General features: G+C 42.5%; 2 protein-coding genes across 5 annotated transcripts in view; both read left to right on the plus strand.

Annotated features, from left to right (window-relative positions):
* ZC3H3 (zinc finger CCCH-type containing 3) overlaps positions 1 to 26749 on the plus strand; it is a 589081-nt gene that overhangs the window by 449591 nt on the left and 112741 nt on the right. For all 4 annotated transcript variants that reach the window (XM_043966879.1, XM_043966869.1, XM_043966895.1 and 1 more), the window contains exon 10: positions 24853 to 25037. In XM_043966879.1, the coding sequence (XP_043822814.1) occupies positions 24853 to 25037 (185 nt within the window). The remainder of the gene's footprint in view (positions 1 to 24852; positions 25038 to 26749) is intronic.
* On the plus strand, positions 21632 to 23128 carry LOC122728368 (serine/arginine-rich splicing factor 7-like). Its single transcript, XM_043966922.1, has one exon. It carries the CDS (start codon positions 22166 to 22168, stop codon positions 22871 to 22873), a length of 708 nt encoding a protein of 235 aa, XP_043822857.1. The 5' UTR covers positions 21632 to 22165; the 3' UTR covers positions 22874 to 23128.

A 26749-nucleotide genomic window follows, 5' to 3' on the forward strand; every position in this document is an offset into this window, starting at 1 on the left:
GATAAAATCCTCCTAACCTAATATCCTGCTCACCAGGCCTAGGGATGTCAGGATAGAGGGATGGAGGATTAGGGGTGGGATTAGCCAGTCCCAAAACTGGGAAGCAAGGAGGCAAGGATTCAGTTGAAGAAGTTGTTTTGCCCCAAACCAAACAAGGTAGCTGGTGTTTACTGAGAGAGAGAAACACCAAGAAGCTGTGGACAATTATTTTAAAATATTCCAATTTGGATGAAAATATAAAAGAGATATTTAGAATATTTATTCTATTAGTAGAAGTGCTTACTGCGTCACTTTCAGCGTGTCAAAAAAGCATTCTCTTACACATGATGGATAGCAGCTTGTAATTATATATGGGAGGAAATTGCTGAGCAGGCCATATTTAACTTGGGAGGAGAAGTAGCAGCCTGGGCCTTTGAGGGTTAATTTTATTCTCTAAATAATATAAAAAGTGCTGAGTCCATGCTTTTTGCCTGAAGTAGAAGTCTTCAAATGGGCCCCAGAGAGTTTATAATATTCTACTGAATCAAGTGAAATTGTTAACCTTGCTTCATAAAGCGATGGCTTGTTAAAGATGCGTGGTCCCTTTTCTGGTGAATAATTTAGGATAGGAGTAAATCTCAGATCATTCAGTGTTTCTGTGTCCAAGCTGCCGACCCACCATCTGCCTCCAGCACCGGGGGGAAGAGAGCTCAGCAGCCTGTGCTGGGGTAGATGAGCTGGCCTACTCCCCTCCCCAGTCCCTTGTTGGCCATATAGACTTAAATACCTGGTTCCAGTGTCCACTTTGGTGCCCTCCCCCACACTGTGCTCCAGTAAACAGGCTCCTTCTTTGATTTTATTATAACCCTATAAGTGAAATCCATTATGATTTATAATTTATCATGTACTGTTGCCAGGGGCTCATCTTAAGTACTTTTTAGAATTTCTTCCAGGACTTTGGGGAAGACAAAGCCCAACCTTTGGCCAGCCGGTGGGCCCTGGCCAGAGGGGGCCCCCCCCCTGCTGCCCCCAGATGAAGGTGATGAGTTTTTAATGAAAATTCTCCTCATTGCTCTACCGAGCAGGAGTGTCCGTCTTCTGTTGTCATTAATAATGAATGAGGAGAAGTGACAGTAAGAGTGTTCTTGTTCTCCAGCACTCCCTTCTAAGGCTCCAATGAACCAACTCTTTTGAAGCCAGGAGTCTCTGAGCTGAAGAAAAGCTCACCTTTTAGAAATGAATGCTCACTCTCACATACTGGGTCATGTAATAAGTAACAAGTTAGCCACCGTCATCTAATACTTTTGCTTTTTTCCTTGTTCTTTCTTATCTGTTAGCTCAGCAGCTCTTGAAGGCGGACAAGTCTGAAATTATCACCCCCTTTTAAAATTTGGGAAAGTGAGGCTGTGTTTGGTGCCATGGAGTGAGACACTGGCAGAGTCCTGACTTCCTAGTTGTAGTCCAAGTCTATAACAGTACAATTTGCCACACCAGATCAGTGTCTTGGCAGAGCAGAAACCACCAGTAGCACAGCACGTAACCGATGTTAGAAAAGGATTCCACTGGGGTGTTGGCCAGGAGGCTAACACTTTGTTTTCCCTTCATACCCAACCATAATGCCATGCTATTTATACCTGGGACAGGTTGGAAATGTCCAAGAAAAAAAACAAACCTCAATCATTCATTTTCCTTTTATATCCCTAGAACCTAGCGTAGTATCCTGCTCATAATGGGTTCTTTTTTTTTTTTTTTTTTTTTAGTGAGGCAATTGGGGTTAAGTGACTTGCCCAGGGTCACACAGCTAGTACGTGTTAAGTGTCTGAGGCCGGATTTGAACTCAGGTACTCCTGACTCCAGGGCCAGTGCTCTATCCACTGCACCACCTAGCTGCCCTCATAGTGGGTTCTTAATAAAATATTTTTTAAGTTCTTTACAAAACTTAAAATGTTATATAAATGCTAGCTATTGTTATTGTTGGTGGTAATTGTGGTTTGGATTTTATTGGATAGATCCTCTCCTCTTGGGCAGTCTTCAATGTGTATAACTGGTTTCCTACACTTGTCCCCAGGTCCTGGTGAGGTGGGAAGACAATGTACAATGTGTATTGGGAGGCAAAAGACTTCGATTTGGATCGCATCTTTATCTCTTACTGCTTGAGCAACCTTGAGCAAATCATCTCACCTCTCCCCATATCCATTGTAAACTCTTTGAAGGTGTAGACTATTTCATTTTGTCTTTGGCTTCCCAGTACCTGGCACATAGCGGGCACTTAACAGATGCAGCCCAATTCTTTTTTTGGGTGAGGCAATTGGGGTTAAGTGACTTGCCCAGGGTCACACAGCTAGTAAGTGTTAAGTGTCCGAGGCTGGATTTGAACTCAGGTCTTCCTGACTCCAGGACCAGTGCTCTATCCACTGCGCCATCTAGCTGCCCTGCAGCCCAATTCTAAGCCTCAGTTTCTTCTGGATTAGATGACCTTTACAGTCAATTCTAAATCCTCTGGTCTCCTTTGCCAGTTCTTAGCCTTGGCTCTTCTATGGAAGCTTATTGAGGATAGGAACTGTTTCATATTTATCTTTGCATCTGTTTCACTTTACACATAATAGGTGCTTAATAAATGCAGAGTGAATACCACATTTCATAGGTAAAAGCTTCCTCTTCCTGTGGTGGGTAACAAGCACACACAAGCAGGTCCTTCTGCCTTCAGTGTGCCTAGTCAAAGAGGCTAAAGGGAAATGCATTGTTATTTTTCAGTCCTATGTGGACCGAAAGAGATGTGGGAGTAATATGTTAGCAGAGACTGGTTCAATTCAACAGACTTTAAGTACCTACTGTGAGGCAGCAAAATGACTCAGTGAATGAGTAGTGGGCCTCAAGTCAGGAAGAACCGAGTTCAGACTTGCCCTCAGACACTTTAGCTTTGCAATAATCCTTGTCAAATCACCTAACCTCTGTCTGTCTCAATTTCCTCATCTGTAAAATGGGGATGTTAGTAACATTTATCTCCCAGGACTTATGCACAGATTTTTTTTTTTTTTGCAAAACCTAAAGTGCTATTATTATACGCAAGACATTGTGCTATGCTCTACAGAGATGAAAACAGAAGTAGAGCAGTTGCTGTTTTCAGGGAAGGACCTTACCTTCAAAAAACTGCCAGGGCTCAAAAGAAAACCAATATCAAATCAATGGAGAACTGGAATATCCTGACATTCTGTTTTCTCTGATGGTTTCCTTTTGTATCTGAGGGAGTAGTTGTTTCGAGCAGCAGCTATTGGTTGCCCCTTCCCTTGTGATCCCAGTGAAAGTAACCCTGTTGGGGGAGTGAGGATCCCCCAAGAGAAGTCATGGGTTCATCCCTTTGTTATAGGTCCAGCTCTTTCTTCAATCAGAAAGTGTGCTACTGCACACATTAGGGAATCCTGTCACAGAATTATTCTTTGGGGAGTGGGAGGGGGGAGGGCAGGGCAATGAGGGTTAAGTGACTTGCCCAGGGTCACAACTAGTTTCAAGTGTCTGAGGTCACATTTGAACTCAGGCCCTCCTGAATTCAGGGCCTGTGCTTTATCCACTGCGCCACCTAGCTGCCCCCATACAAAATTATTCTTTATCCTTGGACCTGCATTCCTCTTCTATGGACTGCCATTCCCACTTAGCCTTTATTTTATTAGATCAAAATAAATAATCAGACCTTTGGATAAATACCTACTATGTTGTGTGGGATGCTCTGAGATCAAGTAAGAGACCATAAGAGTAATCCCCTCTACAACACTGACAAAAATTGGTCATTCCCCCTTTGGTTGATTATCTCTAGTGATGGGGAATGCATTACTTCCCTAAGCTAGACTATTCTACTTTGGGATAGCTAGAAATTTTAGGAAATTCTTCCTTATTTGGACCTGATATCTCTTTCCCTGTAACTCATCCCACTGCCACCCCTCCCAATTGATCCTAATTCTCTCTTTTGAGGCCAAGCATAAGTCTAGGTCTTTAGATTATCACTTAAGCTCTCTTCCAGCTCAAAATCCAGGAATTTGCATAATGTACATATTTACATATTCACAATTATTTTCCCATTATCAAACGAGAGAGCAGTTCCAAGAATATTAAATTGACTACATGTAAGTTTTCTTATAAACAGACTACACCTAAATTCTCATCATCTTTCCATCCCCTACTTCTTAGAATCCCAGAGTTGGAAAGGACCTTAGAAGTTATTCAGTCTTAATGCAGAAATATGTTTAATGTGAGTGTATGTATATAACCTATATCAGATTGCTTGCTGTCTTGGTGAGGGGGGAGGGAGAGGAGGGAGGGAGAAAAATTTGGAACAAGAAATCTTATAAAAACAAATGTTGACAAATCCGGCCTCAGACGCTTGACACTTACTAGCTGTGTAACCTTGGGCAAGTCACTTAACCCTCATTGCCCTGCCCCCCCAAAAAAGCACAAATGTTGAAAACAATTTCTACATGTAACTAGAAAATAATAAAATACATTTATGATAAAAAAGAAGTTATTCAGTCTTTAAAAAAACAAGAATTCCCTCCACAAATTGGCCAATCCAGTCTCTGCTTCAAGACTCCCAATAATGGGAGTATTCTGCTATTTCTAGAGGCAGCCTAACCCACTTGTGGATGGGTCATATTGTTGAGAAGTTTTCCTTTTAAAAAGTTATAATTGGGGCAGCTAGGTGGCACAGTGGATAGAGCACCAGCCCTGGAGTCAGGAGGACCTGAGTTCAAATCCGGCCTCGGACACTAAACACTTACTAGCTGTGTGACCCTGGGCAAGTCACTTAACCCCAATTGCTTTACCCCCCGCCCAAAAAAAAGTTACCTACCCCTTTAATTCCTCCCTTTTAATCCTTGTTTGAAGAAGTAGGGTTGTTTTGGAGGGGGGGATTGGTGAGGGTATTGGGGTTAAGTGACTTGCCCAGGGTCACACAGTAAGTGTCAAGTGTCTGAGGCTGGATTTGAACTCAGGTCCTCCTGACTCCAGGGCCTATGCTTTATCTGTTGCACCACCTAGCTGCCCCCTAAAGAGGTAATTTAGTACATCGGAAAAGCAAAGTGGATGTAGAAACAGAAGATGAGTGGGAAACACTCTTATAAGGGGAGAAAGATACTTTCAAATGGGAAAGGGGGACCTTACAATGGGTAGAATCTGCAGAGTTTTAGTGCTTAAAGATACCTCCCTCTGAGGGTGTATAGTGTCTCTATGGATAGCAGCACCCTGTTGCAAGAGTAGGAAAAATCAAAGCTCCTATCAAGGAACAACTGATTCCCAGAAGAGTAAAAGGGTATGGAGCCAGAGAAATTTCATGACTATGGGAAATAAGGATCGTGGGGAGGAGAAAAGGAAAGTAATGAACTGCACAGTCAGAGTGAGTTACAACAAAAAGGAGTGGAAGTGGGGCAGGAACCCAAGGAGAAATATACACATTGGTGACATAGAAACTGTTTAGAAGAGGGAATTCAGAATAGGGGTAGGAAGCTTTACTTTACAGAGACTAATGAAGGAGTAAATAAGGGGCGTCAATCAAAGAATTAAAGTCTAGAATAAACCAAAAAAAAAAGGAAAGAAAAGAATGAAAAAGAAACCCTTTTTTTAGAAAAAAGCCACCAAAAAATGAAATTTAAAAACTAACAAAGCAAATTGAAAGTTAGGAAAGGAAGGTACATTTTATTTGACTAAAAAGAGGGGAAAGATTAGTTAATTAGCTAAAAGGAAATAACAAGATCTGGGTTGTAGTACTGGCTGTGCTACTGACTGGCTCTATGACCTTGGGCAGGTGCCTTCCTCTCTCAGAAGCCAGTCCTTAGCTGGTAACCCCTGGTCCCCCTCTTCTTATGAACATCGACATTACGGAAGGTAAAGACTGAGAAAAGGCTATTTCATTTTTCAGTTAAGTGATTGTTGATCATCACAGACAGAGTGTCTGGGAGAGAAGCCTGATTGAAAGACTTGAGGAGTATGATGTGAGAAAGTGGAGCTAACAAATGTAAATGATGTTTTGTAGAAGTTTGTGAAAAGGAGAAGAAATCATATAAGATGATAACTTGAGGGAATGGGAGGACCAAGTGAAAGTTTTTTTAAGGATGAGGAGCTATGAACATTTTTAGGTAACAGAGAAGGAGGCAGTGGAGAAAGAGGTTGGGATCTGGGAACATAAGTAGAGGGTTTGGCCTTAACAAGAACATCTTTTCCTGCAAGACTAGAGCAAAGGAGGAGAGATGAGATTTGAGTTGTAGAATTAGGGTTGTCAAGTCTGAAATGAGGTCCTCCCCTTAAAATTAAAAAGTGTTAAGGGTGACCTGAGATGAGACTAGAACCAAATACCAAAGGATTGTCATGTAACATTGTGGACCCAGTCAGCACAACTGTGTGGTCTCATCTAGCAGAACACTGGTAGGATTAGAGCAGGCAGGATAAGCCAGTGTTGGTGTTTAGAAATATGAACAGGAGGGAGAGAAGCTCAATAATGAAACCTGAAGAAACAAAGGAAAACAGTCCCATCCCAATGAGGGAGGGAAAAAATGAGATGTCTGAAATGTCTGAAAAGACAAACAGATGCACACCAGTACTAGTGATGTACACCAACTTACTTAGAAGACAGAAGCAAGACCAGGTAACAAAGAATGAATATAGGGGCAGCTAGATGGCGCAGTGGATAGAGCACCAGCCTTGGAGTCAGGAGTACCTGAGTTCAAATCTGGCCTCAGACACTTAATACTAGCTGTGTGACCCTAGGCAAGTCACTTAACCCCAATTGCCTCACTTAAAAAAAAAAAAAGAATGAATATAAGAATGAGTCATAATCTTGTAAAAATGGTGTCAGAAAAGCTGACATTCAGAATGAGCTAAGGCTGGCCAGGAAAGTAGAAGAAAATGAAAAGTAGCCTTGCTGAGCCCAGTGTCATGGACCTGATGAGGAACACAAGGGACACATCCTCTCTGTGAATATATACCCAATAAATAATCAAAATTATTATGATGATAAACATATTAATACTAAGAATAAAATAATAAAATGAAAGTGTTTTATTTCCCTTATCTGCACCTGCACAGTCCTAAGGCTTAATTAGGGTGATCAAGGGGCCTTAGAGATCATCTCAACCATTCCACTCACTTTACGGATAAGGAAACCAAGCATTGCCTCCTCTTATTTACCTATTAAACCTCTGACAGTTAACAGAGGATGAATATAAGGGTGTGGCATGCTCCTCTAAAAACAGTATCAGGAATGTTAATGTTCAGAATGAACTGAGGGTTTTGAGGGAAGCCAGGATGTTTTTTAGCTCTATTAGGAGAAAAAGGAGGCTCAAATGTAGGACAGGACTTTGGCTTGGGGTGTGCGGGATGATGATCACTGACAGCAGAGAGAAGGCAGAACTACTCAACTCTTACTTTGTTTTCTCTGCCAAGGAAAATGACCTTATACTGGAAATGACCCAAGGTAAATAAGAACATAGTAAGAGAGCATCTTTCTGTCTGGCCCAGATAAACCATAGTACAGAATGAACTGCTGTGACTAATATTTGAAACACCTTGGAAAAGAATATACAGACTTTATAGGCAGTGGATAGAAAATTGGATTTGGTGTCAGGGAGACCTGGTTTCAGATTCTCAAACATTTACTGGCTATGTGACCCTGGGCAAGTCATTTAATTGATATTTGCCTTAGTTTCCTCATCTGTAAAATGGAGATAATAGCACCTACCTCAGGTTTATTGTGAGGCTAAAAGGAGATATTTGTTTATTATTTTATAGGCCAGTAAGGTTAACTTCAGTTCCTTGGAAATTTCTAGGACAGATTAAATCAATAAATATTAAGCAACTACTATGTACCAGGCATTAAAGAAATGATTGGTGAACATCTAGCAAAAGAAGCAGGGATTACAGAGAGTCAGCTTAAACTCACATAGAACAGGTCATGCCTGCATAACCTCATTGTCTTTTTAGATGAGATAATACTATAAAAAGAATTTGACTAGATTTTTAGAAAAGATTTTAATGAAATATCCTGTGCTATTCTTGTGGTAAAGATGTGGATTAAATAATAATAATAGCTTCAGAACTTGTTGGTTGACTGGACTCAAAGTGTTGTTATTAATGTTTCAGACTCAGAGTGGCAGGAGGTCTTCAGCAGAGGACCCTAGGGTTCTGTGTGCTGGGTCCTGTACTGTTTAACATTTTTGTCAATGAGTATGCTCATCATATTTGCAGATAACACAAAGCTAAGGGGATAGCTAATACAGTGGATAACCAAGTCAGGATCCAAAAGAATCTTGAGAGACTAGAGCACTGGATTGAATCTTAAATTACAGCTGTGTTCAAGTATTTGAAGAGCTGTGGAGAAAGAATTTGACTTGTTCGATTTGACCCCAGGGGATAAACTCAGGAGCAATGAGTAGAAGTGGCAAATGGGCTGATTAAGGCTTGATAACAAGAAAAACTTCCCAACAATTATAGATATATTCATCTTTTATGTCCCCAATGCTTAGCACAGTGCCTGGTCCGTAGTAGACACTTTTAATAAATGTTTATTGATTGATTGATATCACTAACAATTAGAAAAATGCAAATTAAAACAACTCAGAGATACCATCTTACATTCATCAGATTGATAGAATTGATAAAAGGAAAAGGAAGGGAAGGAAAAGAAAGGGAAAAGGAAAGGAAAGGAAGGCAGAGTTAAGATGGCAGAGGAAAGGCAGTAAACTCTCAGACTTCCTAACAGAATTACTCCCAAAAAACGCCAATCCCAGCCAGAAAACAACTCCTGGAGCAGCAGAACCCACAAAAAAGATGGCTGAAATTATTTTCCAGCCAAAGACAGCTTGGAAGTTTGGCAGGAGAGAGAGCTGGGCTGGGAATGCAGTCCAGCCCTGGGATCGTGCCAACACAGATCCAGCCACAGGCAGGCTAGGCCAGAGAAATTCTCCCCCCCCCCCCCAGCCTCCAAATCAGCTGCAATGCCAGCATTTTCTGGAACTAAGCTCATGGTCTGGTGAGAGGGCCGAACAGTTCGCTAGAGCGGGATGGGGAGGGGAGCCTACAAGGGTGTATGAAGGTGCAAAGGGAGGATTTGAATGTCCTACCCCGGTGGGAAACCAGGAAGAAACCTTGAGTGGTGGTGGCCCATGTGAGGGAGGGGTGCAGGCTCATCAGAGCTAACGACTAATAGCATACTAAAGTGTTGTTGTCTGATTAATTAGCAAGTTGGCCTGGGGTTATATATGGACCAGAGAAAAGGCCAGGCGAGTGAAGATACTGTCCCTTGTTAATTCATAATGCTTGGGACAGTATAATCTGGAAGCAGGACCCCCACACTAAGGAGTTAAGTCAAGTAAAAGATGGGCAAAGTGAGCAAGCAGAGAAAGTTGCAAACCATAGAAAGCTTCTTTAGTGACAAGGAAGATCAAGGTGTACCCTCAGAAGAGGATATCAGTGTCAGGGCCCCTACATCTAAAGCTTCCAAAAAAAAATATGAATTGGTCTCAGGCCGTAGAGGTGCTCAAAAAGGACTTTGAAGATAAAGTTAGAGTGGTAGAGGAAAAAAATGGAAAGAGAAATGAGGGTGATGCAGGAAAGTCATGAGAAAAAAGTCAACAGCTTGAAAAGCCAAATGGAAAAGGAGATACAAAAGCTCTCTGATGAAAATAATTGCCTAAGAATTTGAATAAATGGAAGCTAGTGACTTTATGAGAAACCAAGACACAATAAAGCAAATCCAAATGAATAAAAAATAGAGGGCAATGTGAAATATCTTCTTGGAAAAACTGCTGACCTGGAAAATAGATCCAGGAGAGATAATTTGAAAATTATTGGTCTACCTGAAAACTATGATCAAAATAAGAGCTATGGGGCAGCTAAGTAGCACAGTGGATAGAGCACTGGCCCTGGATTCAGGAGGACCTGAGTTCAAATCCAGCCTCAGACCCTTGATACTTACTAGCTGTGTGACCCTGGGCAAATCACTTAACCCCAATTGCCTCACCAAATAAATAAAAAAATAAGAGCTTAGATATCATCTTCTAAGAGATTGTCAGGGAAAATTGCCATGATATTCTAGAAACAGAAGGTAAAATAGAAATTGAAAGAATCCACCAATCACCTCCTGAAAGAGATCCCAAAAGGAAAACTTCCAGGCATTATAGCCAAATTCCAGAGCTCCCAGGTCAAGGAGAAAATATTGCAAGCAGCTAGAAAGAAGCAATTCAAATACTGTGGAGCCATGGTAAGGATAGCACAGGATCTAGCAGCTTCTACATCAAAGGATTGGAGGGCATGGAATATGATATTCTGGAGGGCAAAGGAATTGGGTTTACAACCAAAAATCACCTACCCAGGAAAACTGAATATAATCTTTCAGAGGAAAAAATGGGACTTTAATGAAAAAGAGGACTTTCAGAAAAGCAGAGGAGAGGAGAAAGGAAAATTAGAAATGCTGGAGGGATTATGGGAAAACAGGTTACATCAGTGCACTATTGGTAGAGCTGTGGATTGGTCCAGTCATTCTGGAAAGCAATCTGGAACTGTAACCCAAACAGCTTTAGGCAGCGCATACCTGTTGGCCCAGCCATACTATTACTAGGTCAATACCCCAAAGAGCTTAAAGAGAGAGGAAAAGAACCCGTATATACAAAAAATATTTATAGCAGTTATTTATGTGGTGGTAAAGAATTAGAAACTTAGCCCAGGAAGCCGGGGGTGGGGGTGGGACGGTTGGGCATCAATTGGGAAATAACTAAACGTGTGTGTGTGTGTGTGTGTGTGTGTGTATGATGGGATTTAGGATTAGAGTCAGAGTAAGAAATGACAAAGCGTGTGCTTTTAGAAAAATCCAGGAATTTTTATATAAACTGATAGAGTAAAGTGAGGAGAATCAGAAGAACAATTTATACAATAATAACAATGTTAACAGACTAAGGAACTCTGATCAACACAATGGAAACAACCACAATTCCAGAGGACTCATGATGAAACATGATACCTACCTCCAGACAGAGAAGTAAAGCACTCACTGTACATTGAAGCATTTTGGCTAAGGCAGACATTTTGACTACACATTTATAAGGAGTTTTGTTTTTCTTGCATTCTCACTGGGTGAAGGAGGAGCAGATGGGAGGGAAAGAATTCAGAATGGAGGGAAAAAATGAATTTAAAAAGAAAAATATAGGGGATAGGATATGGTGGGGCTGAGGCTGAAGAAAGGAAATGTGTTAATATATTTAAACAACAAGGAACCAGAAGAAGTGTGTTTAGATGTTTTTAAGAAACCATCAGCAAGAGCAGTCTGCTGACATAAGGATTTACCAGTGTCAGACTTGATTAGCTGAATCCAGTGTGGAGTTTCCTAGTGCCCTTTAGTAACACCTAAAGCTTCAGAAAAGTGAAGCTTCTCAGAAGTCTTTCCCTTCCCTGCTGGCCTCTGGTTCAAGAGAAAAAACCTAAAGGGGAAAGACAGGTATTGTAGCTGCTTTGCTATATAAGAAAATCTGTCACAGCTGTTTGCCTTATTCAGAGACACCCTGACTATTTTATGTGAGTTCTATTTGGATTGGGTAAAACATCATCTCAGGGAGGGAATAATTGACTAGGCTTGGCTATATGGCCTGAAAGAAACATCTTGATGAGCTTTGTAGTTCTCTGGCCTGATATTTTCATTAAAAGGTAACATTTTCTTTTAAAAATAAAAATTTAGAGGGGTAATAGAGTGCCTCGAAAGTGAGTAAACAGGTATTTCTTAATCATTTACTATGTGCTAGGCACTGTGCTAAGCACTAAAGATGCAAAGAAAGGGAAAAAGATATGGTATTTGCCCTCCAGGAACTCCCAATCTAATGGGGTAGATAACTAACAGATAACTTTATACATATGAGATATGATTACAAAGCACTTTCTTTACAAGTACCCTGTAATGTAAATAGTACAAGAATCATCATCCCCATTTCACAGATAAAGAAGCTGCAGTTCAGAAGTTGATTGACTTACCCAAGGAGGAACTAGGACCCAGGTCTTCTAACCTGAAGTCCAGTGTTCTATGTACCATACCACCCTATTGCTGAGACCATGTAACCCTCAGAGTTTCTAATTAACCTTGGGATAGGTGGTAGGCTGTGAAGATCCTTGATTCAGAAATCTGGTGGCAGGGTGTCCCCTAAAAGAGTGCAGGTGTCTACAAAAAATCACTTTTGCCCTGAGGGGCAGTAAGCAACAGACTTCTAGGACACAGCTCCCAAGGTAAGCAATAGGAATTAGGTAACTTCTGGATCCATTGCAGTGGCAAATCAGCTCAGAGTCCCAGCCAGAAACTATTGTTTTATGATGTCTTTTTGAGACACGACACCCACAGTTGTAGAACATCATATTCTACTGAAGACCTCTGTCTCAAGTTGTATCCACTTAGCTCTCAGTGATCTGCACTGAACTAAAGATGTAGCGATGTGGTGCTGATCGTAAAACCACCAATAGATGAAACCCAAGGAACCAATAGACCCTTGAGGCTCTCCAGAGAAGACAGAATGATAAAAAGTAAATTTACCTTCCTGAAGTAGTTTGCTCCGGCCAACCACAAAATGAACTTTTTTGCCCAATTCCACATCCTCTGAATTGCAGGAAGAGAGAGAACCAGATTGTACAGAACAGCCTGAGATTCTTTTTCATTGTTATCCCTAGCAAAATTCTGTGACATTTCTTAAACGTATAGTTTGTGAGCATCTAGAGAAGAAGGTAGTGATTACTAAGAAAGAGCCAGCTTATCTAAGACCAAAACACACCAAATTAATTTTATTTCACATAATCATAGAATTTCAGAATCAGAAGAGACCTTAGGGATGATCTACTCTATAGGTATATTAGGGGAATGATGTAAATAGAATGCATCTTGATAATAGTAAAGCATTCAGCAACAATCACATCCTTGTGGAAAAGCACTGAAAAATATGGGTTGGATATTCACCAAAGTTTGAATAAAGATACTCAAAAAATATGATCTGCGTCAGCACAAAAGGGAGTTTGTTGTGATGTTCACTAGACTCAGTCTACAGCTATGTTCCAGTCAACATTCTTATACATGACTTGGATAATGCATGAGTTCGGGATGGGAGAGGCTTGTCATGGGCAAACCATAGTTCTTTTTTTTTTTTTTTTTGGCGGGGCAGTTGGGGTTAAGTGACTTGCCCAGGGTCACACAGCTAGTAAGTGTCTGAGGCCAGATTTGAACTCAGGTACTCCTGAATCCAGGGCCAGTGCTCTATCCACTGTGCCATCTAGCTGCCCCAAACCATAGTCCTTTTGAACATTTTTGATACTGTTTGTATCCTTTAACCACTTACCTGTTGGGATATGTCTTAGTAGATTTGTGTCAGGTCCCTATAGATTTTGAACTTCAGACTTTTATCAGACATATTTGAGACAAAGGAATTTTTATTCCCCAATTCATATCTTCTTACTCTAGATACATTGATTTTGTTCTTCCATAAACTTAAATTTTGTTTCATCAAAATTTTGTTTAGTCTTTTATAATCTGCTCTCTTGTGTAGTCAATGAATTCTTCCCCCAGTCATAGTTGTAGAAGATACGACATCCATAATATAGATGTCATCTCATAATTTTAATGATGTGATATATGTAAAATACTTAGCTATTTGGAATTTATTATGGTATGTTATATAAGAGCTTCTATACCTTGGTACACATGAAAAAAAATTTGGAGTTTAACTGAACTGCAAACTCATTCTGAGTCAACAGTGTAACAATACAACCAAAAAAGCTAAGGTAATCATAGGCTGCTTTAATAGAAACCTAGTTTTTAGAGTGAGCAAAATGATAGTCCCAGGAACGGAATGGAGCATGTTTAAAAGAAGTGACCGGAACTTAGGTGATAGGATTTAAAAATCACGTCTTAGAGGATTGTTTAAAGTAACTAGGAATGTTTAATCTGAAGAAGAAAGTAGGCATGGGGAGTAACATATGATCACAGTATTCAAATATCAGAAGGGCAAACATCTGGAAAAGCAAAGGCCTATTTGTTGCTCCAGAAGATAGAACTAAAAGCTGTGAAGGATGTTACAGAGAGCCACGTTTTGCCACTGTGGGTGGCAATTCTACTATTGTATGTTTAAAATATTTCTGATGTTGTAACTTGTAAGGTCTGAGGTAGGAATGTTCCCAAAAATACCACTATCCTTGGTGTAGGGCAGAGGTGGGATTAGGAGGATTTGTTATTTTTTTATCAATTATTACTTATTAGCACCAGGTTAATTAGTCATTGAAACGAAAACTGAGAATGGGCCTGGGTATCTCCTGTTTTTCTTTTCCCATACACAGACTGGCACAACACCCAATATGTTTATCCCCTAACAGCATCATTTTGTAGCACGAAGAGTGCAGGACTTAGGAGATCAGGGTTTGAATCCTTACTCTAACACTTACTAGGTGTGTGACTTTGGTCAGGTTGCTTAACATCTCTAAGCTTCAGTCTCCTTGTTAAATGGGAATAATACTCTTTGGTAGTTGTTAAGGAAAGCACTTTGTAAACCTTTAAAGCACCACAGAAGTGGGAAATCTCTTATTATTGTTATTAATGCATTCAAGCCAAACTTCACCACAAAGTCACAAGTTCTATACTCAGTTGCACATTTTTCATGTGCAAGGTGTGTGTGTGTGGGGGGGAGTGTCCTAACTACCCTATTTACATTATTTCACCTAATATCACATTTTCCTGGAACCAGCTAAGAACCCATTGTGCCCACATAGGTTTCTGTCCCAAAGCTTGCTGGGTAAGCATCTGCCTGCCCTTTCATTCAGTAATGGAGCAGCTATCCTTGAGTATCCTTGCCATTGTGATTAGCTCATTGGTGCAGCTCTCACCAGTTTGGGAGTTGAGTTTGAGCTGTAACTTCTGTGAGTTTCTGGATTTTCTTCCCCAAAAGCAGTTCCCATTGGTGGGCTGGGTCTGGCGAGCTCCACCATGCACACTTCACTGATGGATGGGGATGGCACTTCCTTTGATAGCTCTTTTATAGTCCGGTGCAGCTGTATGAAAACCAGCCACAAAGGGAGCTTAATTTTGTTTCTCTTTAATTTTGGCTTTGTATAACAGATGTTTTCCGGGCGCTATATTAGCTGCTTAATTTGTTTCTTCTATAATGTGAAGCAGATATCCTCAGTCAAACAAACTGATTAGTAAGTGAATTCTTTCTTTAAAAAAAATAATAAAATAAAATCCATACTGGCCGGGTTTACATGCATTAAGCGCCTCTGACTACACTGGGCCTTGGGCTCCAGAATATCTGCTGAGTTTCAGCTGGGTCTGCTCTAAATACTGTGATCCTGTGATCTCCAGCCACCTGTCTTGGGGTAGTACTGATTGAGAAGAGATGTATTGGCTTCCTCTAGGACCTCACATTTAGAGGGGTTGTGGCAGGGGTTGGAGGATAGGAAAGGAAGGCCTCTGACAAAATTCAATCTGGGAAATGCTATGAGAGGAGCCCTTCCAGTTCAAAAGTAGAATTCTGGTCTCTCATGTAGAGAACACTGCCCACCTGTGGCCACAAGGGGCAGAATTTGGACCCCTAGGACTCCAGATGGCTCCTCTTATGCCCTTTCCTTGACCCTGTTCCCTAAGGAAGAGAGGCAGCAGTGAGTCAGTGAGTCAGACATTCATCCCTAGTGAGTACTTACTGAGTGGGATACTGAAGGGATAGAGATGATGAGACAGCCTTGCCCTCAGGAACTCCTGGGGTAGGAAAAAGGTCCCTGCCTTCCTAGAACTTGTCATTTGAAGGAGGAAACACAGAGCCTACCTGTAAGGATCTGAGAGGCTGGATGCCCCTTCCCCCCCACCCTGGGGTGCTGTGACAATGAGAAGTCAATTTTTTTTTTTTTTTGCAGGGCAATGAGGGTTAAGTGATTTGCCCAGGGTCACACAGCTAGTAAGTGTCAAGTGTCTGAGGTCGGATTTGAACTCAGGTCCTCCTGAATCCAGGGCCAGTGCTTTATCCACAGCGCCACCTGGCTGCCCCGAGAAGTCAATTTTTTAAAGAGCCTTGCAAGCCAGACTGAGGAATGTCTACTTTATTTGGTATATGACAGAGCACTGAAAGCTTTGGATTAGGGAAGGAAGATGAACACAATCATTTACAGTGATTTGACAGAGACAGACTGGTCAGGCTGTTGCAATGGTAAAGGCCAGAGGTGATGAAGGGCTGAACCCAGGTGTGGCAGTGGAAATGGCAAAGGAGGAAATAGATGCAAAAGGCATTTCTAAGGTTGAATCAGTAGGACTTTCAGTGTCACCAGTCTGAAGGATTAGTGGAAGGCTTGAAACATCAAGATTTCAAGAGTGCATGCCTGAGGGAATGATGGTCCCATCAGTATAAATGACCAACAGCAGGGGCATGGCACATTTGAGGAACAAGATCATGAGCTTGAGTTTGAGCATAGACAATGCAGAAGGCAAAGATGCTAGACCTGGCGTTAGCATGGGTTAGTGGAAAGAATGCTGGACTTCCCAATCCCGGCTCTAAGGCAGAGTAGCTTTCTTGGCGCTTGACTTATCTCCCTGCTAGACTGTGAGCTCCTTGAGAGCAGGTTCCTTATCTAAACTTTGTTGTCTTCCCCATCCCCTAATGTGAGGCTCTATGCACAGCAAGCACTTAATAAACATTCTTTGTCTTGTAGCTCTGGGCTCCTTGGCAAGTCACTTCACTTCTCAGAACCTCAGTTTAAGAATGTTAATACTGGGGCAGCTAGATGGCGCAGTGGATAGAGCACCGGCCTTGGAGTCAGGAGTACCTGAGTTCAAATCCGGCCTCAGACACTTAACACTTACTAGCTGTGTGACTCTTGGCAAGTCACTTGGCCCCAATTGCCCCACTAAAACAAAACAAAACAAAAGAATGTTAATACTTAATACCACAGGGTTGTTGTGGGGAAAGCCCTATGTTAACTTAAAAGCCTTAAAGAAATAGGAACTGTTAGAATTACTAAAAAGGGAGAGGTATGAGGAATTCACTATTCTCCATGTCTCTTTGAACTGTTCAAATCAGAAAGAGAGAAGGGTCCCAGCTGACCATGAGCTGAGATTTTGCTCGACTGGAAGGAGAGATAGGGTAGATAGGGTAGATACCAGTCCTTCCTTTGTCCTAGTTCTTGACCTCACCTGACCTTATGAAACATTCACTGTGTGCCCAGCTAGTAATCTTGGACTCCATACTTGGACCTTAGTTTTTCTATTAGTTAAATAGGGATAATAACTCCTGTCCCACCTTCTTCACCGAGCTGTTGTGATGTTCAGTGGCAGAATGGTACAAATCCTGGCCCTAACAAATACTAGCCATGTTGTCCTGGGCAGGACATTTTCCATCTCTGAACCTCAGTTTCCTTGACTGAGTCTCAAAGAAGAAGTTAAGTGATTTACACAGCTAGTGCATGTCAGTCTTGGATTCAGTCTCAAGTGTATTGGTTCAAGTTCTAGTTCCTTTTTTTTTTTTTTTAGTGAGGCAATTGGGGTTAAGTGACTTGCCCAGGGTCACACAGCTAGTAAGTGTTAAGTGTCTGAGGCCGGATTTGAACTCAGGTACTCCTGACTCCAGGGCCAGTGCTCTATCCACTGCGCCACCTAGCTGCCCCTCTAGTTCTTTTTTCTTTTTTTTTTTTTTTTTAGGCAATGGGGGTTAAGTGACTTGCCCAAGGTCACACAGCCAGTAAGTGTCAAGAGTCCGAGGCCGGATTTGAACTCAGGTACTCCCGAATCCAGGGCCGGTGCTTTAACCACTGCTCCATCTAGCTGCCCCCTCTAGTTCCTTTTTTAGAATAAACTCTGTATCCTTCCCAGCACCCAACATTGTGCTCCACATAGGAAGTACTTAAGAGGTGTTTGTAGAATAGTACTTCTACTAGAAATCTTAAAGCACTTTAGAAATGGGAATTGTGTTAGAAGGACAGAGACTCTGTAAAATCCCATACACTTGTCATCTAAACTGAGTGTGAACCCTGGGAGCATGAGAATTGTTGTAATGGAGATACAAAGACTTGCTAAAACTGTAAAATCCCATCAAAGTGTCAACTAACCCTTAGAATATCAGAATAGAACTGTTTCCTGAACTGCTACCTCAGGCCATGGGGAATGCGAGGGCCCTGAGAAGTAGGAAGTACTGTTGCCTATGACCCCAGAGGCCTAATGTTCCTTACCTTACAGGGGATGAAAACTACTCTCTTGCCTGTGTGGCCTGGCTGCCATACCGTAATAAGGAAAGATGGTATTCTGGGAGATGATTTCTAGGTTACTGTTAGCAAGAGTACCAGAGCCAGCAAGTTTGAAAGTCAGAACCTGGAGAGCTGATAAACTGGGTTGAGTAGGACAAAATGATTCCTTGGTCATTTCGTTGACCTCTGTCAGTTATCCCCAACCCCAAGGTCAGTCACAGAGCTAAGAGTAAAGGCCCATGAGCCAGCCAGGCTATACCCCATCCCCAAGTCCCTCAAAGACAGAAAGTCTTTTTCCTTGGCATTTGCAAAACTCCTTTTCACTGTGTCCTCAGTAAAGGTTAGGCCACCCATACCCCAATCCCCACTGCCCTCCCCACACAAGACATAGCATCAGTCTACCCACAGTTGTGTACTGTGTATCTAGGCAGACCTAGTAGTAGTAAATGCTAAGTGGAAAACAGGAAGAGCTCCTGATCTAATCTGATAGACTAAACATAAACATGGGCAACAATTAAGAGAACAACATCTATTGGCCTGACTGCAGTACAAACACTGAAGACTTTAGAAGTGCATAGAAAGGACCAAATACTTAGGGAGGCCTTCTCAGAAATGGTGGTATGGAGTCTAACAGCTGATTAAACATGGATGTGTGAATGACCTTGTCCTGAGCTGTTGGCCTTCCTAGCCAACAACTGCAAGTTCCCAAAACTATAGCTTTTGCTTGAACCACATACAGAGGACCTTGCCCTCGACCCAGGGCTTTCTCCTATCACTAATTTTTAAATCTTCCTGATGCCCATGTGGCACAAAGTCTCCAGCTTTCTGGCTTCTCAGCTTGCTTTGCACCTATATTCTCTAATTAGCTGCACCTAATCCCTAAACACCTTCTCTCCCATTTCTTCTACTTCCATCAATATATCATGGCGCCTGATTGGGCCTCTTATCAGCTCAGTCCATGGATTCATAAGTTTTGAGAGCCACAAATACCTTAAGAGTGCCCTTCTAGTTCATTCTCATTTCACAGGTGAGGAAACTGAGGCCCCTCAAGAGTCAGTGACTTACCTAAGCTCTTAAGTAGCAAATTCCATTTCGGGTCTCATTCCTAGCCAATGTTCTTTCCAATACACTATGCAGTTCAATTCAGTTTGATTCAACCGATGTTCATTAAATGCCTAGTATTTATGTGCAGGGGGCTGTAGTAATAGACTCCAGAGATAAAGATGACAGCAATACCTCCCCTGCCCCCAAGGAGCTATTATAGTCTAACAGGGGGTAATACAACAAGTACACAGAGATGGGGGTATGGAGGAGACAGGGAAGGGGCCAAGGAAAGATCTTGACAAAGGGTTACAAGAAATTTGAGGAGGAAAAAAATAACTTCAGCTGGTGAGATCTGGGAATGCTTCAGGGAAGAGGAGTTCTGAAGTGAAAAGAATATTTCATCAAGCTTAGATGAGGAGAGGATCTCAAGAATGCTGACATCCATTGACATTATGCTCTATGGGAGGGTTGAGAGTAAAAATAAAAAGGTAGGATTGGCCTTTCACCCAAAAAGGTGTTCTTTTTAGCACTGTGGTATAGAAGGAAAAGGGTGGGATTCCCTGTGGCTTAAGATTCATTACAACTTGGGCAAATCACTTCTCTCTGGGTCTGGGAGGGATAGGACTGAACCTCTGAAGACTCTTCCATCCATCACCTTCTGTAATCAAATTGAGCTCCAGCACTCGGTCCCCAAAGTTCACCAATGATGCTACCCTTTCATTCCAAGTACTGTAGAGACATTGTTGTGCTTGTTTCATGCAGGCGTCCCTCTCTGTACAGCCCATACAGATAGCTGCCTGAGGCCTAGCAGGGCACACCCACAACAGGACCAGAGTAGCCTGGGTAGGGGGTTGGCTCAGGACTAGACAGGGTCTGTTTTCTTCTTTGCCTAAGGCCTCTGGGTGACATGGTTTCTCCTCCTTTTTTGGGAGCCACCTGCCAGTTGGCATGGGGCCCAGCCTGGGTATAATTAGCTACCCTATGACAGGTGGATGGTTTCGGGTGAGCCAGGCCCTGGCTCAACCCTAACCACTCAATCCAGCATTGCCCCCGGCCTCAGCTGACCTGCCCTCCCCCCCTTTCTGTCCCCTCCTCCCTGCTGACTGAAAGGAGAAAGCTGGGAACCAACACTTTTCCCTCCCTTCCTGCAGGTATGGACATTCCCAAGTGGCCAGAGACCCAGGCTATTGGCACTAGGCCCTCCAGGACAACTGGAGGAGCAGATGAAATCAGAGCCCAGTGGAACATCTCCGTGAAAGTTTTCTCAGGCTCTGTCCTGGAATCCTAGGATTCGGAGCTAGAAAGGACCCTAGAAACCATTAAAGCCCAATTCTCTTACTTTACATATAAGAAAACTAAGTCCTGATTTAGAACTGGAAGGTAACTTTAAAAACATCCATTCTAACCTCCTCACTTTGTGGAGGAATAACCTGAGGCCCAAAGAAGGGGGAATGACCTAGGGACCTCCTCCCACCTCTTCACTAGTCATTGAAACTTATGAGGAAAGAGCCACAGGGTCAGGAGAAAGTGAAGCTATCCCCAGAGCTGATGGGAGGGATTAGCAGCTCATAACTGGCTACGTTCTGTGCTGGCTGAAGGGAGGGAAGGAGGGAACAAGTGAACTGGGAAAGCTTCCCTCTTGCAGTCTGATGATTGACATGGTGTGGGCCAGGGCAGCCCCCAGGCCCAGCCAGTGCCATCCCCTTCAGTCCCCCAGAGCTGGGAATCCCCAGACACAGATGGGAGTGCCAAGGACAGCTCTGCCCACTGAGCCAGAAGGCACAGGTCTCTTTCCCTTAGCTTCCTTTCCCTGTCCAATTCTTACCCCCAGCACTGCTGTGTACTTCATCTTCCCTCTCCCAGCACCATTAACACGAGCTTCTGCTGGGCCCTACAAGAGGCAGATGGTACCCAGACCTGAGCCCAGGAGGAACCTTGATGCCTAATACACTTCATTTTCAGTTACACATATGGTATGGTTTGTATATTTCATATATACATACATATATATCCTGTATTTCTAATGGGCTTGGAGTAAGTCAATCAGTAAAATTTATTAACTGCCTACTATATGCCAAACATTTTGCTAAACATTAGAGATTTTTTTTAAAAAGAGACAAGACACAGCCCCTGCCCTCAAGGAGCTCACAATCTAATGGGGGAGACAACAAGCAAATAAATATGTACCGGCAAGCTGTATACAGGATAAATGAGAAATAATGAACAGAGATAATGGAAGGAAGTTTTCTGTAGAAGGTGGGATCTTAGTTGGGGCTTAAGAGAAGCCAGAGGGCCACCCCTCCCCGCCCCACCAAGAGGCCCTGCCCTCGCCTTCCTCTCCCCCTCCCACCATGCTCCACCGCCACTTCCGCCTGGGTCCGCCGGAAGTGAATCCAGGGTAACTGCAGCGGTCGGGAGCCCCGCCTCTTCATGTTCCCCTCGGTCCAGACTCCGACAGCTATATCCACATTGGCCTGGCTCCTGACAGAAGGCTTTTCCATCCAACATTCTCATCAGCAGAAGGCCTCAGAATCCCCTCAGCACCATTTGTACAGACCAAGGACCAAAGACTTCTCTTCCACAGTATTTTTAGTCCCCAGCCAGGAGGATATTCCAACATCAGGAGTGCAACACACTTGAGTCCTGACCAACATATACCTGGAAGAATAAGTCAGAGACTGGGATTCCCCAGAATGGAATTTCTTAGCCTTAGAAATTATCTCCTTGGATAATCCTAAATTCAAAATTTCTCAAGTTTAAGAGTTCTTCAGGCACCAGTCTTATAGAAAGAATATTTCCTCTGCATTTCGCCCCCTGAAGAAGGAAGAGGACTCCCAGTAGTTGCTGGAACCACCCAGTAGAGGCAAGCAGCACCTCAACCAGATTAGGTTATTAGAAAGTGTAGGGAGCACGAAAAGCAGACACCATGTCATGCTATGGGAGATATGGAGGAGAGACCAAAGTATATGTTGGCAACCTGGAAACTGGTGCTGGCAAAGGAGAATTAGAAAGAGCTTTTAGTTATTATGGTCCCTTAAGAACTGTATGGATTGCCAGAAATCCTCCAGGATTTGCCTTTGTGGAGTTTGAAGACCCAAGAGATGCAGAAGATGCAGTCCAAGGACTAGATGGAAAGGTGATTTGTGGTTCCCGTGTAAGAGTTGAATTGTCAACAGGCCTGCCACGAAGATCTCGGTATGATAGACCACCTGCACGCTGTCCATTTGATCCTAATGACAGATGTTATGAGTGTGGCGAGAAAGGTCATTATGCTTATGATTGTCACCGCTACAGCCGGCGAAGGAGAAGCAGGTCACGATCTAGATCTCATTCAAGATCCCGAGGAAGGAGATACTCTCGCTCACGAAGCAGGAGCCGTGGAAGGAGGTCAAGATCTGCATCTCCTCGGAGACCAAGATCCACATCTCTACGTAGATCTAGATCTCCTTCAATCCAGTCTCGATCAGGTTCTTTAAAAAGGTCAAGATCATCCCATTCAAGATCTCGATCCAGATCCAGGTCTCTTTCAAGACCTAGAAGCAGCCAATCAAAGTCTAAATCACCATCTCCAAAGAGAAGCCACTCACCTTCTGGAAGTCCTCACAGGAGTGCAAGTCCTGAAAGAATGGACTAAAATGAAAAAAAAAATCGTCTTAGAAAAAAAGTTATTTTGTTTCATCATAAGAGATTTTCTGATGTCTGTTCATTGTAAATGAAACCTAAAAGGGTATTTGAATCATCTAATAAGAATGGATCTGGATATTTTAAGAGCTTTGTAAACCCACATCAACAAAGTAGTATTAATCGTACACACACATATACATACACACATCCTTTGATCTGAAGATGTAGGGATTTTCCTTTTGGCACATTAAGAATAAAAATGTGTATTTCTATCTTAAAAAAAAAAAAAAAAAGAGAAGCCAGAGAAACCAGTAGGGGGAAGTGAGGAAAGAGAGCATTCAAGGCATGGGGGCAACCAGAGAAATGCCTGGAGCTGAGAGATGGAGTGTCTTGTTCATGGGCAGCCAGGAAGCCGGGATCACTGGGTCAAAGTGGGGAGTAACATGGAAGGAGACTGGAAAGGTAGGAGGGGACAAGGTTATAAAGGGTTTTGAATGCCAAACAGAGCATTTTAAGAGTTGATCCTAGAAGTGATAGGGAGCCACTGGAGGTCACTGAGTAGGACAGTGACAGGTACAACTTGTCACTTTGGTGACTGAATGGAGAATGGATTGAAGTAAAGAGAGTCTTGAGGCAAGCAGCCCCACCAGCAGGAAGATGTGGGTTCAAATTCTGACAGAGGCATTGTGGTTGGATGAGCACTGGCTTTGGAGTCAGAGGACGTGAATTTAAAGAATTCTGCCTCTCCTATCACCTCCTTCTTTCCCTGCCCACCTGTGTGACCTTGGGCAGGTCCTTTTACTTCGCTGGTCCTCGATTTCCTGATGCCTAGCTTTACTAGGCTTCTTCAAGGCCTATCTAACAAAAAGGGCTATAGACTAGATCCTGCCATGATCTGGTGGGAGATGGAAGGGATGGGAAAAGCCTTGGACAGATATTAGGGCATCTTACAGAAACAGCTCCTCCTGCTAAATGCTACCCCCACTTCTTCCAGAAAGCCTTCCCTGACCACTATAGGCCACAGTAAATTCTCTCTCCCTTTGTCTTCCCCATAGTGCAGTATAGCCTTGAGACATAATACTCTAGTGTTCCTCAAGATTGGACAATTTTGGGGGGCGGCTAGATGGTGCAGGGGATAAAGCACTGGTCTTGGATTCAGGAGGACCTGAGTTCAAATCCAGCCGCAGACACTGGACACTTACTAGCTGTGTGACTCTGGGCAAGTCACTTAACCCTCATTGCCCCACCAAAAAAAAAAAGATTGGACAATTTTGGAAGTTCATTCCTTCATTCAACAGATACTTATTGAGGTTCTGCTATATAAAGAACCCTATACCAGGCAGTGGGATAGACACAAAGCTTAGATAAAGCTTCTTTAGATTTGTTTTTAGATAAGACCCCTTGCCCTACATTATTTAGTAGAGGGATTCTTTCCTTCTACAAACATGTATTAAGTACTTATGTGAGTAGAGCCCTGTGCTGAGCAGAGTAAGACATGGTCCCTGCCCTTGTGGAGCTCACAGTCCAGCAAGGGGATTCCTTGATTCGACACACATTTACTAGGACCTACCTAGTATGTGTAGGACACTGAGGAAGTTAAAAGTCTAACACATGGTCCCTGCCCATGTGGAACTCACAGTCTGTTAGGAGGTTAAGATACACAGATAAACTGCGAAAATATTAAATATTGCCTAAAAAATACATTAAGCACCGAAAAAGTTTTTGTGGGATCTGAGGAAGAAAGTCTTATAAACCAGGGAGATCAGAGTAGACTTCTTCCAGAGGAGGTATTTGGATGCTGAGTAGTGCTAGGATGGGGCAAACAGAACGAACAAGTAGGGCCAAGAGGTAGTGAGCCAATGTCCACAAGCACTTCAAACACGTGGACTCTAGCTCTGACCGCTGCCCCCTGCTTCCTCAGCATTATCTTACCTCACCCCTTTCCCCCACTCGTGGCCCTGACTTAGTCTCTGCTATCCTTTTCCACAGTGCAAGAAAAAGCATATGCTCCTGTGCCCAGACTTCTCTCGAAAGGGGAGCTGCCCCAGAGGCCTACAGTGCCAGCTGCTCCACCGACCCAGAAAGCGCCTCAACAGGCGTTCTGCTCCTCCACAGCCCCCTGAGACCAACGACTCACCCACCAAGTGGAGGAGATTGAGGAGTGCTGGCCCCAGGTAAGGAAGGGACAATGGGAGCGGTGCTCAAACCAAGGAAAGCCCAGACTCAGTTCCAACCCACTCCCCCTCCTCAAGCCCGTGACCGGCCCCCCAGGGGGAGGGTGAATCATAGGTCTGAATACTAAAAACCAGTATCAGGAGCCTTTAAGGCCATCTTGTTTCTGTCACTTTTTTGTAATAAAACCCTAGGTAAGACACTTCCTCCGAGACATGGCATCAGCTGTAAAATCATGAGAACGATCCTTGAACTCCCTGTGTACAGGATCCTCATTTTTAAAAAAAATTTAGTAAATTTTAAAGTCACTTCAGAAATTGAGTTATTATCTAGTACAGACCCCTCATTTTACAGATGAGACAGATCTATGGCCTAGAGAAGTAGAAAAGGAATTTGCCTAGAATCACTTAATAAGTCATTGGCAGAATCATATACTCTGGGTTGGATATCCAGAAGAACTTCCTGGCAGAGCTTAGTATTCCACTGGTGAAGATTGCCAGCAGGGAATTGTAACCCTACTCATCCTCTGGCTACCCAGAGCATTTCCTAGGCTAAGGGTAGGTTAGAGCAGTGGTCAGACTCAAATGGAAATGGTTCTCTGAAGGATGAAGATTGACTTAGAAAATCACAAATGAGCATTATCTATGTTGTATTGTATTTTGTCAGGCAGCTAGGTGGCTCAGGGAATAGAACTCTGGACCTGCAATCAGGAAGGCCTGAGTTCAAATTTGGCCCCAGACACTTACTAGTTGTGTGACTCTGGCAAGTCGCTTAACCTCTGTTTGCTTTAATCCACTGGAAAATAAAATGACAAACCACTCCTGTATCTTTGCCAAGAAAACCCCATGAACAGTATGGTCCATGGGGTCATTCCCTAAGAGTCGGACATGACTAAATGACTGAACAACAACATCACTTTTATTTTGTTTATTAAACATTTCCCAGTTATATCTGCTTCAGCCTTCAGGAGTCTGGGGACCTGACTTTGTCACCTGTCAACTAGAGAATGGTAGAAGCATAGACTAAACAAAAAGACAGCATGTCAAGACCCAGATTCAAATTTCAACTCTGCCATCTCTTAGCTTTACTAAATCAAATGAGGTAACGTGCACAGTGCTTTTCGAACAAAGCACTCTATAAATTCTAGTTATTATTACTGCTACTACTTTTATTATAATTAATTATTATATTATATTATTATATAATTAATTAATTAATTATAATTATATGAACCCGATAAAACTTTTTTATATATATTTTATTGATATATATATAAATATATATATTTTATTGATATATATATTTTATTGATATCTTTTGGTTTTATGTTGCCTAAATTTCCCCCTAAGTACCTCTTCTTTTGTCAGTGAGCCATCCCTTACAACAAAGAATATAAAAAAGAAAGAAAGAAATGAGAAAAAAGGAGAAGAGAGGAAGAAGGGGGGGTGATCAGCAAAATTGATAAATAAATGGGAAAAATCTGATTTATGCAGAGTTCCAAAATGGGTAAATTTTTCCCCTTTGGGCCTCAGTTTTTCCATTTGTAAAAATTAGTATATTGGACTAAATTGTATCTAAGATCCTTTACTAATATAAATCCTCTGATTCTCTGACCTTTGGAGGCACTCGCTGGCCTTTCTTCCCATTACTGGAATGTGACAGACTGCCATGGTCCACATCCCATCCCCAAACCCTGTCTGAATCTATAGAGCTG

The sequence above is a fragment of the Dromiciops gliroides genome, chromosome 1 (genome assembly GCF_019393635.1).
Source record: "Dromiciops gliroides isolate mDroGli1 chromosome 1, mDroGli1.pri, whole genome shotgun sequence".
Classification (NCBI taxonomy): domain Eukaryota; kingdom Metazoa; phylum Chordata; class Mammalia; order Microbiotheria; family Microbiotheriidae; genus Dromiciops; species Dromiciops gliroides.

Bases quoted from the DNA above. Each gene is read 5' to 3' on its own strand.
- LOC122728368 (XM_043966922.1), top strand. From the start codon at position 22,166: ATGTCATGCTATGGGAGATATGGAGGAGAGACCAAAGTATATGTTGGC.